The sequence below is a fragment of the Prionailurus bengalensis genome, chromosome A1 (assembly GCF_016509475.1).
Source record: "Prionailurus bengalensis isolate Pbe53 chromosome A1, Fcat_Pben_1.1_paternal_pri, whole genome shotgun sequence".
NCBI lineage: Eukaryota > Metazoa > Chordata > Mammalia > Carnivora > Felidae > Prionailurus > Prionailurus bengalensis.
Window position 1 is genome coordinate 26,333,026 of NC_057343.1, and position 13,986 is coordinate 26,347,011.

At 37.4% G+C, this 13,986-nt stretch overlaps 1 protein-coding gene across 5 annotated transcripts in view; it reads left to right on the plus strand.

Moving 5' to 3' along the window:
* TSC22D1 (TSC22 domain family member 1) overlaps nt 1-13,986 on the plus strand; it is a 133,123-nt gene that overhangs the window by 82,455 nt on the left and 36,682 nt on the right. Inside the window, exon 1 of one of the 5 annotated variants that reach the window (XM_043579198.1) lies at nt 11,405-11,433. The exons of the other annotated variants lie outside the window; for them this stretch is intronic. Within the exon in view, the coding sequence (XP_043435133.1) occupies nt 11,420-11,433 (14 nt within the window). The 5' untranslated portion in view covers nt 11,405-11,419. Of the gene's footprint in view, nt 1-11,404; nt 11,434-13,986 lie in introns of those variants that run through there. 5 annotated transcript variants of the gene reach the window in all.

Sequence of the window (13,986 nt, forward strand, 5' to 3'; positions counted from 1 at the left end):
TGACAAGTAATAATAAATAACTATGCATTTTTCCTCTTCTAGACTAATTAACTATATATATGTATATATATGTATATAGTAGTTGACTGGTAGTTGACCGTAGAAATTATTTCAATTTCACAGCCTACTCAAGCCTCAAAACATTCAGTTATTATTTATTTGAGTTTATTTTACCCATTCTTATTCTTTTTTCAATTTTTCAGATGTCATGACAGCATGGCTTGTATTTGTTAACAAATCTTGTAACTTGTATTTTGTATTTAAGTAATACATTTTTAAAAAGGCCCAGATTTGTATATAAGAGGTCTGTGTGTTTAGATTTTAATAGTTTAGAAATTAAATTATATAGATTCTTATATAAATAAAATTTTATTTAACTTACAGTTAAGTAAGTTAAGTACTTAACTTATGGTTAAGCCAGGGTTGTGTAGGTAAAAATGTTCTAGAAGAGTATGGTCCGCTATTTTTTAATAGCATATGATGTCTTAGCGCCATCTACTGTTGAGTGAGAATAATCACTTCCTGGTATATATTTGGATTTTTCCCAGTGCCATATTCTAAGTCCTGCATATTTCTGGGGATATTCTCACTTAGTTGACCACTCTGTGGAATCTGCATGTTTTGGGAAATTCAAATGATATCCTATATGTGTTCAGGATTAACCAACTTTTGGAGATATTGCTTCATAATTCTTGTCAAAGTTACAGTGGCAAATTTCCTATACTGTACTCCTTACAGTTCAGGATTTAAAAAATAAAGCTAGCCGATTATGGTAGCTTTCCATGTAGCACTTTTGTTTTAAAATTTGCTGATTGATTTACTATTGTTACAAAAAGACTGGTGGATTAAAATCGGGATTTAAATTGAATGTTCCATTTGTAGTTGAAAGACTCTGGAAAACTATTTCTCAGTATGTTGCTTGTTAGTTAATTAATGTCCAGATCTGCATAGGACAGCATTAAGTGTGTTGGTAATTTAGAGGAAAACCTTTGTCTAAATAATGTGGTCATTTTCTTGGAGTTCAATTTGTTAAGAAAGGATAATGCAGGGGCACCTGGGTAACTTAATTGGTTAAACGCCCGACTGTTGATTTCTGCTCAGATCATGATCTCATAGTTCGTGCGTTCGAGCCCCACATCATGCTCTGTGCTGACAGCATGGAGCCTGCTTGGGATTTTCTCAATCAATCTCTCTCTCTCTCTCTCTGCCCCGCCCCTACTTGCTTTCTCTCAAAAATAAATAAACTTAAAAAAAAAAAAAGGATATTGCAAAAATAGGTTGATATAATGTACTCCTTAAGTGTATGAGCTTCAAAGTTAGACTCCCTGAGTTTCAATGCTGGCTTTATCACTTGTTCCACTTGTGATCTTGAGACTGTTTAACCCTAACTTCTCTGAGCCTCAGTTTTCTCATTTGTAGGTGGGAATCAGGAGTAGTACCTACCTTTTGGGATTATGTGAGGCATAAACAGAACACTCCTTCTAAAGCACTTCAGCATAGCTTCTGGCACAAAATAATAAATGTTACTTGCTATTATTATTGTCATTGTTGCTACTTTTGTTATTGCTTGTGTCTTCGAAGTAAATACAATGTTTCAATAAATATATTTTAATTTTGGCAACTCATCCCTTTTTTTGAAACCTACAACGTATGAATAAAATATGTAACTTAAGAATATGAATGTTCAAAGTGTTTACTGTTTCTGCACATCATTTAGAGTAGAGGATAGTATGGTAAAGTGTAAGGAACAGGCCTTTTGGGTCCTGGATCTGTCAGTTACTAGCCGTGTAACTTACAGCAGTTATTTAACCCAAAGCCCAGTTTCTTCATCTGAAAAATGGGTTGTTTTGAGGACTTAAATGATAGAATGTGTATGTAAAGCTGTCGTTCTTGACATTTGGTAGACTCACAGAACATAACCGTTGATTCTCTTTCAGTAACAACTTATTACAAGTTTAGGAACATGTACATATTTCTATAATTTTGTTACTCATGCTAAAATTAAATATTAAACACTCTTAAATTTGAAAGAGTTGGGGTTTGAGAAGGATGCAAGGAAATTGTGACATCCTCAAGGGGTATAACTGAGAAGATGGGCCATAATGTGAAGTTTTTTGAATTAATTTGACTAATGCAATAATATTTGTATGCTATTGTTAAATTATACAGAATTTTTTTTTTTTTTTTAGGAGTTCAAAGAAGGAATACTTTTTATACTGGATCTGGCTTACTAGTCCCCTACCAACTTTATTATCGTTGTTGTTGTTGCCCTTATAATTATTATGGTAGCTGTGGCCCCTTCGGCATTTTAGGAGGACACAAAGAAGATAAAATCCACTCATGGATCATTAGAAATATTTATTGATTACATGTTATCTACCAGCTCAGTGAAACCAGGCTGGGTGTGTATTCAGCCTGCAAGGTACGGATGAGGGGTGTGTGGTGGTAAATGATAAAATGTTGTTCCTGAGCTTGGGAGGTGCTGGCAAATGTGTGACTGAATGAATGAAAAGTCTGCATCACAGTTATGATGCTAACTAAAACTAGTGTTGTTATCACATCCTAATATAAATTTCTGTCTATCATTATAAATAACTAATTCCTTCCTGTGTGCCCTGGGACTTCGCTTCATCAGGATATAGCATGTCCTGTTCTGTTTAATTTTTGACTCTTGCATAAGCTGCCAGCCCCACCCGAGTCCTCAGTCATTTGGCCTCTGTCTTCGGCCCTGTTGCCTGTTACTTCCCGCATCCTCTTCCCGTGGCTCCAGTGTGCCATTTACTCCTGATCTCCTCTCTCTGGACCGTCTCCTTTTTGGTCTCATTTAGTGTTTGTTTGTTGGTTTCTTCCCAGCCCTCTGAAATGTTGGTGTTTCTTTAGAGTCTATCATTTGCCTTTCCTCCTTTTTACTCTATCGGTTTTCTCTGCATGCCAGGGACCTCACCCATATGCTGATGGTTGGTGCCTCCATCTCAGTTTTCTCTATGGCACCTGAATTCAGAGACTTATAGTGCCAGGGGAAGAGGGCATGGGCTTTAGCCCCTCATAATCTCCTTCACCTGTTAACACATTAAAGCTTCCCTAAGCAAACATACAATCTGTGCAAAAACAAAACAAAATCTGGGGCGCTTGGGTGGCTCAGTCGGTTGAGCGTCCGACTTCAGCTCAGGTCATGATCTCGCGTTTTGTGGGTTTGAGCCCCGCGTCGGGCTCTGCTGACAGCTCAGAGCCTGGAGCCTGCTTCAGATTCTGTGTCTCCCTTTCTCTGTTCCTCCCCTGCTTGTGCTCTGTCTCTCTCTGTCTCAAAAGTAAATAAACATTAAAAAAAAACTTAGATAAAAGTAGTATATTTGGTATGGAAACTCAACCTCAAGAAGTGTCTCCTAATCCTTTTTGCCCCTGAACTACTCCTTTATAGAAATTCTGGAGCTGACCGTGATTGCCCTCAATTTTCCTGTGAACGTATTTACTTGTATGTAGCACCCAAACTGGGCTCCTCATTTATCACTCCTTTCAAACAATGTTCTGCCATGGTTAGCAGTAACAAGATTGTACTCTGTATCATAAGCCCAAACCCCCACATCATCCTCAACTCTGCTGTTCCCTTATTTTTTTAATGTTTATATATTTTGAGAGAGAGCGTGAGCAGGGGAGGGGCAGAGAGAGAGGAAGAGAGAGAATCCCACGTAGACTCTGCACTGTCAGCTCAGAGCCGGATGTGGGGCTTGATCCTGTGACCCACGAGATCATGACCTGAGAGGAAACCAAGAGTCAGATGCTCAACCAACTGAGCCACCCAGGTGCCCCTGCTTCTCCCTTAACTGCCTTGGGATTACTACTGCCTTAATTTCTTTCATCTATGATGGAATTTGATTCATTGTATCATAATTATTTGATTAGTATCTGTTTCTTTCACTAAAATTTTTATGTTCCAACTATCTACAATAATTTTTGTATGGTAGTAAATGCCCAACTAGTCATTTTATTGTCTCAAAAAAGTCAAGCACTCAAAAACAATAGGTCTTCTCACCTTCCTTTAAAAAAATTCTATATTTGTGAATGTTAAATTAATGTTATTTTAAAGTGATATATTATAAGATCTTATTCTTAAGTTTCTCAAAAGAAAGTTTTTTTTTTTTATCTGCCATCAATACATTTTGGAACTCCTAATCCCTTCATTTTTAAAAATGAAGTCCAAATTTCCTTTCTGTTAGTCCTATTATGGATCCAGTTTTTCTTATTTAATATTTCTCAGTATTATTTTTGTTCATCACATGCTCTCAAATGGTGGTTTGCTAGTAACATTTTTGTTAAATGTATGTAACTGTGCCTTCCATTTGTTGTCGTTATTGAAATAAATTGTTCTTATTACATAGTAGTATTTTCAGGACCAGTCTAGAGGTGGAGACTTTGTCCATTTCAGACCTAAATAAATAACAAGAGAGAGGACAGTGTGTCCCAAATTCTAAATGGTAACAACTTAGGTAGGTGGGCTTTCCAATGGTTTTAGTATCAAGAGAAATATGAAGGTAATCAAAACTTAAATTTTTAGGTAACTAATTGCTGTAACCTTCTAACCTTATTTTTACCTTCTGAGATGATTCTGGCTTGATGACTCAGGGTCAGCATTGGGATGAGGAATTATCTCATATGATGGCTACTATGTAATTTTTCTTATTAGGCTGAAACTATCTCTTCATGAGACTGCATTTGGCTGGTAACATCTTGCTCTTTTAATTTAGTTACTTTTAATCTCTGAATCATGTTTTAAGAATTGTATGATAGATAAGAGTCAGTAATTCTCGAGCAAGACCTAAGAAACAGTATATTTCTTTGGCATAGGGGGCTTTATGAACGGTTTTTTAAACTGTTCAACTAGTCTTTGAGTTACTAGACTATGTACTGAAGGTTAGGGTTGCTGATTCTAGATACCTAGGTGTATTTTCCATTCATTTATGGTTCGTCTACTGGTGTTCCATTGCACTGCTTATGGAGCCATGTATGGCAGAGCGAGAAGGCTTGATTTCTTTTTTTTAAAGCTTTTATTTTAAATTCAGTAGTTAACATACAGTGTTATATTAGTTTCAGGGTACAAAATAGTAATGTAACACTTACATTTTATAATGACAATTTATACACCCAGTGCTTATCATGACAAGTGCACTCCTTAATCCCCATCACCTATTTCACTCATCCTCCCACCCACCTTCCCTCTGGTTAACCATCAGTTCTCTGTAGTTAAGGGTCTGTTTCTTGGTTTGCCTCTGTCACTCTCTCTCTCTCTCTCTGTCTCTCTTTCCCTATGCTTGTTTGTTTTGTTCTTAAATTCCACAAATGATGAAATTTATATGAAATACTATATGTATTTGTCTTTCTCTGACTGACTTGCTTCACTTAGCATAATACACTCTAGCTCCATCCATGTTGTTGCAAATATCAAGATTATATATATTTTTTAAATGTTTATTTTTGAGACAGAGACAGAGCATGAGTGGGGGAGGGGCAGAGAGAGAGGGAGACACAGAATCCAAAGTACGCTCCAGGCTCTGAGCTGTCAGTACAGACAGACCCACTGTGGGTCTTGAACTCATTAACTGTGAGATCATGACCTGAGCCGAAGTCAGACGCCCAACCAACTGGGCCACCCAGGTGCCCCAAGATTCCATTTTTTTTTAATGGCTGAGTAATATTCCAGTGTGTGTGTGTGTGTGTGTGTGTATACGTACATACATACATACCACATCTTATCCATTCATCAATGGACACGTGGGCTATTTTCATAATTTGGCTACTGTAGAAAGTGCTGCTATAAACATTGAGGTACATGTATCCCATTGAATTAGTATTTTTGTATCCTTTGGGTAAATACCTAGTAGTGCGATTGCTGGATCATAGGGTAGTTCTATTTTTGTTTTTAAAGTTTATTTATTTATTTTGGGAGAGAGAAAGAGAGAGAATCCCAAGTAGGGTCTGTGCTGTCAGCGCAGAACCCAAAACAGGCCTCAATCTCACAAATTGCGAGATTATGACCTGAGCTGAGAGCAAGAATCAGACGCCTTACTGACTGAGCCACCCAGGCGTCCTAGGGGGTAGTTCTAATTTTAAGCTTCTGAGGACCCTCCATACTGTTTTCCTGAGTGGCTGCCCCAGTTTGAGTTCCCACCAACAGTGCAAGAGGACTCCCCTTTCTCCACATCTTTGCCAACACCTGTTGTTTCATGTTGATTTTAGCCATTCTGACAGGTGTGAGGTGGTATCTCATTGTGGTTTTCATTTGTATTTCCCTGATGATGAGTGATGCTGAGCATCTTTTCATGTGTCTGTTGGCCATCTGTATGTCTTCTTTGGAAAAATGTCTATTCATGTCCTCTGCTTATTTTTTAATTGGATTATTCATTTTTGGGGTGTTGAGTTTTATAAGTTCTTTATATATTTTGGATAGTAACTTTCTATCAGATATGTCATTTGCAAATTTCTTCTCCCATTCCTTAGGTTGCCTTTTAGTTTTGTTGATTATTTCCTTTTATGTGCAGAAGCTTTTTATTTTGATGAAGTCCCAATGGTTTATTTTATTTTTGCTTTGGTTTCCCTTGCCTCAGGAGACATATCCAGAAAGAGGTTATTGCCTATGATCTCTTCTAGGATTTTTATGGTTTTGGGTTTCACATTAGGTCTTTAGTCCATTTTGAATTTATTTTTGTGTTCGGTGTAAGAAAGCAGTCCAGTTTCATTCTTTTGCATGTTGCTGTCCAAGTTTCCCAGCACCATTTGCTGAAGAGACTTTTCCCCAGTGGATATTCTTTCCTGCTTTGTCGAAGATTAATTGACTATACAGTTGTGGGTTCATTTCTGGGTTTTCTATTCCATCTCATTGATCTTCTTGACTGTTTTTGTGCCGGTACCATATTGTTTGGTCACTATAGTTTTGGGGCTTTAATCTTTGGTGTTGGAGGGCCTGACTGAAAATCTGTATACACACATAGCACATATTCATCGATCTTGTTGGTAGTTCACTGCCTGAGTCCCTGCCTCGCGCTGTTTATAAAGATTATTAGTGTCCGTGCGTGCCTACTGGGCTCTCTTGCTGGGTGGTGTGCACAGCGGGAGGGACTAGGTACCGTAGTGGAGTGTGGGAAACAAACTAAGCATGAGTTTTCCATAAATGGTTCGATGCTAGCTTATGTTTTGGAATGTGTTATACATTGACTATCATTGCCTTATATTAATTACATAAAGAATTGTTGTTAACAATGTGAAGAAATTAATACCCCATTATATTACTTTTTTCAAAACTTGAGCAATCCTGTTTGTTTCTTGTAGAGGCAATAGAGCATGTACATTCTGGCACCAGGCTGCCAGGTTCCCAGCCTGACCCAAAGAGTTACTAACTTATGCCTCAAACTTGGGCATATTACTTAGTCTTTCTGTGCGTGGGTTTTCCTGGTAATAAGTGATAAAGTAAAATTGTGGGGATTACATGAGATAATATATATGTAAACTGCTTAGAACAATGTGTGTAGTTCGGTAGCGGTAATATTATTCTTTATGTATTTTTGTGCAGAAAACATTTGAAATGAAAGTAAATTTTAGTCTATCTTCAAACTTCTAACTTCTGGAATCTTCTGGCATCTCCAAAAGAATGTTGTGATTTAACTATTTAAGCATTAAGCAATTCAAAGTAGTTCAAAAAAGTTTTGTTCACAAGGAATCTGGTGAAATTATTTTACCTTTTACCTAAGGACTTTACTTTAAAATAAGAAAATACTTGCAATTTTCTCCATGGTTTATTCTTTACTCTTTTAATTTTTTTTTTTTTAATGTTTATTTTTCAGAGAGACAGAGACAGAGACAGTGTAAGTGGGGGAGGGGCAGAGAGCAAGGGAGACCGAGGATCCAAAGCTGGCTCGGTGCTGATAGCAGTGAGAGTGATGTGGGGCTTGAACTCATGAGCCTGTGGGCCTCAAACTCATGAACCGGGAGATAATGACCTGAGCCAAAGTCAGACACTTAACCGACTGAGCCACCCAAGTGCCCCTCCTTTCTTTCTCTCTTTTAAACACATCTGACTTACAGGCAGTGTGTCAGGCCCCGGGGATAGGACAGTGAGAAAAAAGCACACGTGGAATAAGGGAGTCAGGCTGTTTTACCTTTAAACACACAGGTAATTAAATTATATGAAGCAGTAGTCTTTAGATCTATGAGAGTGTTTGACAGGGAGAACTCACTGGGTCTAAGGGTTGAGGAAAGGCTCCCTTTAAGAAGGAACTTACGGGGCGCCTGGGTGGCTCAGTCAGTTAAGCGTCCGACTTCAGCTCAGGTCATGATCTCGCAGTCCGAGTTCGAACCCCGTGTCGGGCTCTGGGCTGATGGATCAGAGCCTGGAACCTGCTTCAGATTCTGTCTCCCTCTCTCTCTGCCCCTCCCCCATTCATGCTCTGCTCTGTCTCTCTCTGTCTCAAAAATAAATAAACGTTAAAAAAAATTTTTAAAAAAAGAAGGAACTTACATTGAGATCCAAAGAATGATCAATGGCATTAACTGGAAAAGGCATGGACGTGGCAGGGTGCGCATTGCTGACAGAGACAGAAAGGAGCCATTATTATATATGGAGAATGTGTATTTAAAAAAAATAATTCTGGGACGCCTGGGTGGCTCAGTCGGTTAAGCATCCAACTCTTGATTTCGGGTCAGGTCATGATCTCCCACATCGTGAGATCGAACCTTGCATTGGGCTCTGTGCTTACAGTGCAGAGCCTGCTTGGGATTCTCTCTCCTTCTCTCTCTGCCTCTTCCCCACTCTTCTCTCTCAAAATAAATAAATAAACTTAAAAAAAATTCTTATTTTTTGCAGTGGTAATATCTTCCTGTTAAATATATTATTTAAGCATAAATCCTAATTACTAAATATAGAGAAATCATAAAATCATAAAATTTGACTCAAAATTAACTATGATTTTAAAAATAAAGATTGACTTCAAGTGTAAGATATTTATTTTTGATAATCCAAGGGTCAGATCATGCAGTGTATGAATAATCCTCACCATTTTTTTTAAAAATAGAGCACATTATTTCTGTTTTTGTACATTGGCACCATTTATTAGATGATAATCAACAAAAGGAAGAGAACTATTTTATTTTTCTAAGTGTACTGCAAACCACAAGTATTTTTTATTTTTTGACTGATTTAGAATGAACTACTCTTGTCGTAATTCTGATGTATTTTTTTCTTGGAAATAACTTACATGAGTTCTACAGTTTGTCTATAGTTAAAGCACAATGTTAAATAGACTTTTAGTAAAAATACCTGATATACATATGCTGTCAACAATCACATTTCAATTTATTTATTTATTTTTTTAGCAACTACATATCCCTTATGACTTAAACATTATTTGTTTAGAATATTAGTTTTAATGACTGCATAATCTGACTATGGCAGTGGCCTCCACCTGCTAGTGTGGGGTAACTGTGCCTCTCCTAAGTATTTTTGGGGGAGTCCAAAAGACTGTCTCACATGGGTTCCCGCAGCTATCTGGTGTCAAACACATGGTATCCTTACAATTTTCTTCTCTTCTGGCCACCCGCTAAGGTTCTGTCGCGGTCACTGGGCGGCGCCACTTTGGGCGGATTGTGTTGTGGATCCTGCTCGTAGCCACTGCGGGGGCAGCTGGACTGGGTCACTGCATGACGCGTAGGGCTCGCAGGTGAAGCTGTCAACTCTGCAGATCTTGTTTGTGAGAAGACTTTTCACTGTTGCTCTAATTTTATTTCATGGCAACATAGGACTATTAGAGTTCATAGGTCTTCATCAGACTCTTTCAGTAGATTGTATTTTTCTAACAGTTTGTTCTTTTAATCTGTATCTTTTAAATTATGGTTATATGCCTTTTTCGTTCCTAATATTGCTTCTCTCTGCCTTCCCTCTTTACCATCCTGGAGGTTTCACAGTTTATTTTTATAGTCTTTAACACAGAGCCGATATTTGGCCTCGGTCTTACATGGGTGTTTCCTGTTTTAATAGCTTTTGCTGTTACTTTTATTATCTCTTTTCCTGTATTTTGGCTTACTTTGCTGGGGATCCCCCACCCACAGTTTTCTTGATAAAGCCTTATCTCACTATTCTTTAGCCTTTATTCTAATGCTCAAGATTGTACATTTTCCTTATGTGTTACTTTAGTTGCATCCTGAAATTTTGGTATATACTGTATTTGTTATTGTTCATTTTAATCTCACGATTAGAAAAGATGTCTGTGTGATGTTGACTCCTTTGTATCATATTTTTCTATTACACATTTTCCTTTATTTTCTAAAGTTTAAGCTGTCTTTAAAAAGATCGAACTGGCCCATTTACTTGCATACATTTCCTGTTTCATGAAATTTATATCATTTGCTTTTATTATTGCCATTTACCTTTTAAAAATTTATTTAATGTTTATTTATTGTGAAAGAGAGAGTGAGCAAGTTGGGGGAGGGGCAGAGAGAGAGAGAGAGGGAGGGAGAGAGAGAAAGAATCCTTCTGTCACTGTCCGCACAGAGCCCCACATGGGGATCGATCCCATGAACCATCGGATCATGACCTGAGCTGAAGTCAAGAGTCAGGCACTTAATCACCCGAGCCACCCAGGCACCCTTGATATCAGTTCCCTCTACTTTGATTTTATCAGTCTTTCTCTACCTTCTGCAGTAGCACTGCAGGCTGCTCAGGAGAGAAACAAATGAACAACTGTGTGTTTCCCACCCCGTCCCCACCTCTGCTCCAGTAAAATGGTGTTTTTATGGGACACAAATATCCTTGACACAAACTGCAGGAAGTACTGCGAGGCCTCTTGGGAAGAGGAAAGCTGTCTGACAACTCCCGTTTCTCTCTGAGTCCTTTGCTATCTGCTTGTTTCAGTTTTGCTTTGCTTGTCTGCTTGATCCTCCTTCCCTCCTTCCCCCCTCCTCTCTTCCTTGTTTCCTATCTTCATCCCTTCCTTTACCCTTTCTCTTCCTCAAGTCTTCTTCCTTCCATTCCCGAATCCTCATTATTGTTTTTGTTTTTTTTTTTCTCCCCATACAAACATTTTCAAAAGCTGAAAAATCCCCTCCTAGATTCTTCTGCCTTTTTGGATCAAGGAGAAATGATCAATAGAGGCCATGTGCTATTGACTTGTTACAGGCTAAGAAAACCTGAAGGAAATCTCCTAAGTCCTTTAAATCTCAGAAGCCTAGCAACTCACTATATGCATAGTATTTTTGTTCTCTCTGAAGCAGTGAATCACTATAAATGAATGGGGCCACTGCCCCTTTAAGTAGAAACTGCCTTGAGGGGCCCTGGAACTTTGGGACTCCTTCCTGCTGTGCTGGGGCCACAGGAGTGTCGGTTGGCCCCTGGAGAGCCACCATGGTGTGCCCATCTTGAAACTCACTCTGTAGCCTAATGCTAGGCCTGCTGTGAGTAGTAGTTGTGGAAGGAATTGCCCCCCTGTGGTCCTCCGCAGGCTGTATTACCTTGAAAGGTGGTTGGCTCCTCAGTACCCGTCCTGGAGGGTGAAATTAGGCTCAGTTCAGTCATTTGGGTCCCCACCCCCCCTTGAGACATTTTAAAAGCTATTTTTAAAAACCACTTGGAAGATTATTTGGGGATTATGAAGGGAGGAATTTTTTGCCTTCAGGGGCAAACAGAGACGAATTGTACAGAGTCCTGTTTTAGTTTATGACTTTTAAAAATTTAGTTGGGTAACAACTTTTTGATTTGTTTCATTCTCCGAGTGAAGCCATTACGAGTTGACTTAAAATTGTAGATGGTTTAGAATTTTATAGTGAGTTTTTCAGTCAGAAAATATTAACCTTCATTTATCTGTGCTTGAAAATGATGCCAGCCATCCTTCAGGATGCTTTCAAAATAGAGGTCTTTCAATGTATGTGTAAAGCTGCCGTTGCAATGGTTCTTTTGAAATGAATTTTTGTGAGTGTTTTTTAGAGCTGGCAAGTTCTAACTTCCTGTTTTAGTGTGTATATAGATGTATACACACACATATGTGTATATATTCATAAGTATATCTATATCCCGTATGTGTATACTGTTTTTATCTACTGTTTCTGTAGCTGAAATAAACTGACTTGAATCTGGTGAAAGTACCCATCTACTTGCACAGTTCTACGTAAATGTAAGATACTTGAGAGCAGTTGGTATTAATTTTTTCAGTTAAGAATTAATGTAGAATTACATTTTAAAAACCATTTAAATTTCAAAATAAGCTGTTAACTGGCTTAAAATTAGAGAAAATACTTCTAGGAATTTTGCAGTTAGCTTACCATCAAAAGACATAGATTATATAGTTACTTTTATTTAAAGGGAGGTGAATCAAAAGGATAATGGACAAATAAACTTTTAAGTCTTGTGATTAAATCTGTAGATTCATGAATACTAACAGTTCGAAGAAAGGATATTGATTTTAGAGCTGAAATTGCAAATGGGAAGTTTTCTGCTTAGCATAAATGAAAATTCTTGAATCTTAAAGGAGAAATAAGCTTTTTTCCTAAATTAACCCTTGCATGGGATGGCAAATTTATCTAATTATTTTCAGTAAAAAATTGATTCACTTATTAATTCTAATTTATTTTGATTAATGGGTTCCTGAAACGTTTGTAAACTTTCTAACAAAGTCATCACATTATTTTAGAACACTAAGTGGGCTGAGAGATCATTTATTATCTGATTACTAATGGTCAAATAATATTTGTTTTTATAATAATACAGATGCAGATGGAAAGATTGTTGTGTTTTTTTTTTAATTTTTTTAAAGTTTATTTATTCACTCAGAGAGAAAGAGAGTGCACACAAGCAGGGGAGAGGCAGAGAGAGAGGGAGAGAGAATCCAAGCAGGCTCTGCACTGTCTGTGCAAAGCCCAATGTGGGGCTTGAACTCACACACCATGAGATCGTGACCTGAGCCAAAGTCAGATGCTTAACCGACTGGTCCACCCAGGTGCCCTGGAAAGAGTGTTTTTTAAAAAAGAAAACCTTGAAAGAATTTAGATTTTAGTTGTCGACAAATAGACAGTGGGAGGTTATTGTTTAAGATGTAATGTTTTTATAGCTGGCTTGTGATGATTTTAAAAAGACACTTCTGTGAAACCAAACAGAACTTATGATTCACAAATAAATATCCCACTGAAATTAATGGTTAGTTGAAATCATTTTGGCTATAAAGGATACACTTCACCTCAGTTACAGCATTATGTAATCTTATTTGCCTACCTTTTTTGTGATATTAACTGCCTTCCTTATGATTGGCTTTAAAAGTAACTTAGTACTCTAAGTGCTCTTACATGTATTGTCTCATTTGGATCCTTGGCATGACTTGTGAGGGAGGTAAGGCAAGTATTTTTATCCTTATTTTACAAGTGGAGAAATTGAAGTCAAGAGGTAGCTGCTTAAGGAGAATAGGTCCCAGTCTTTTAGCTCCTGAGTTTATACTTTTTTATATATGTTTAGTACATGTAAAGTATGCTCAATAAGTACTTGTTGGATGAATTAGCATAAAGAGTTTTCATCATAAAAGCAATAGATACTTATTAAAGATTTACCTAGAAATCTTTTTTTTTTAACTGGAAATCTTTTTAATAAACTGATATCATATTTTATTGGCAATTTAAAATCTGATCATAGACTTGGTCTGAAGCAAGAAGGTTTTCTAAAGAAGTTTATGTCCAATTTTAGGGACGTGTAGGGAGAAAATTAAGAAAAGCTGTTTATTTTATCAAGAAAGCTAAAAGGGGAAAAGGAGTAAAGGAAGGGCTGTGATAGAACTTTAAAAGGGGGCGCTTTTGTCAAAACAATGGAATTTAGAGCAAATGGACTTGCAAATATTTGTTTCTTGAATTTTCTTTAATCTTCTATCTTTCTGAGTTTACTTACAGAATTTATAGGTAATACTGATATCTTTGTTCCTCCTGTAGCCATTTGGTGGATTATTCGGACTTGTGGACAGAAAAGATAAA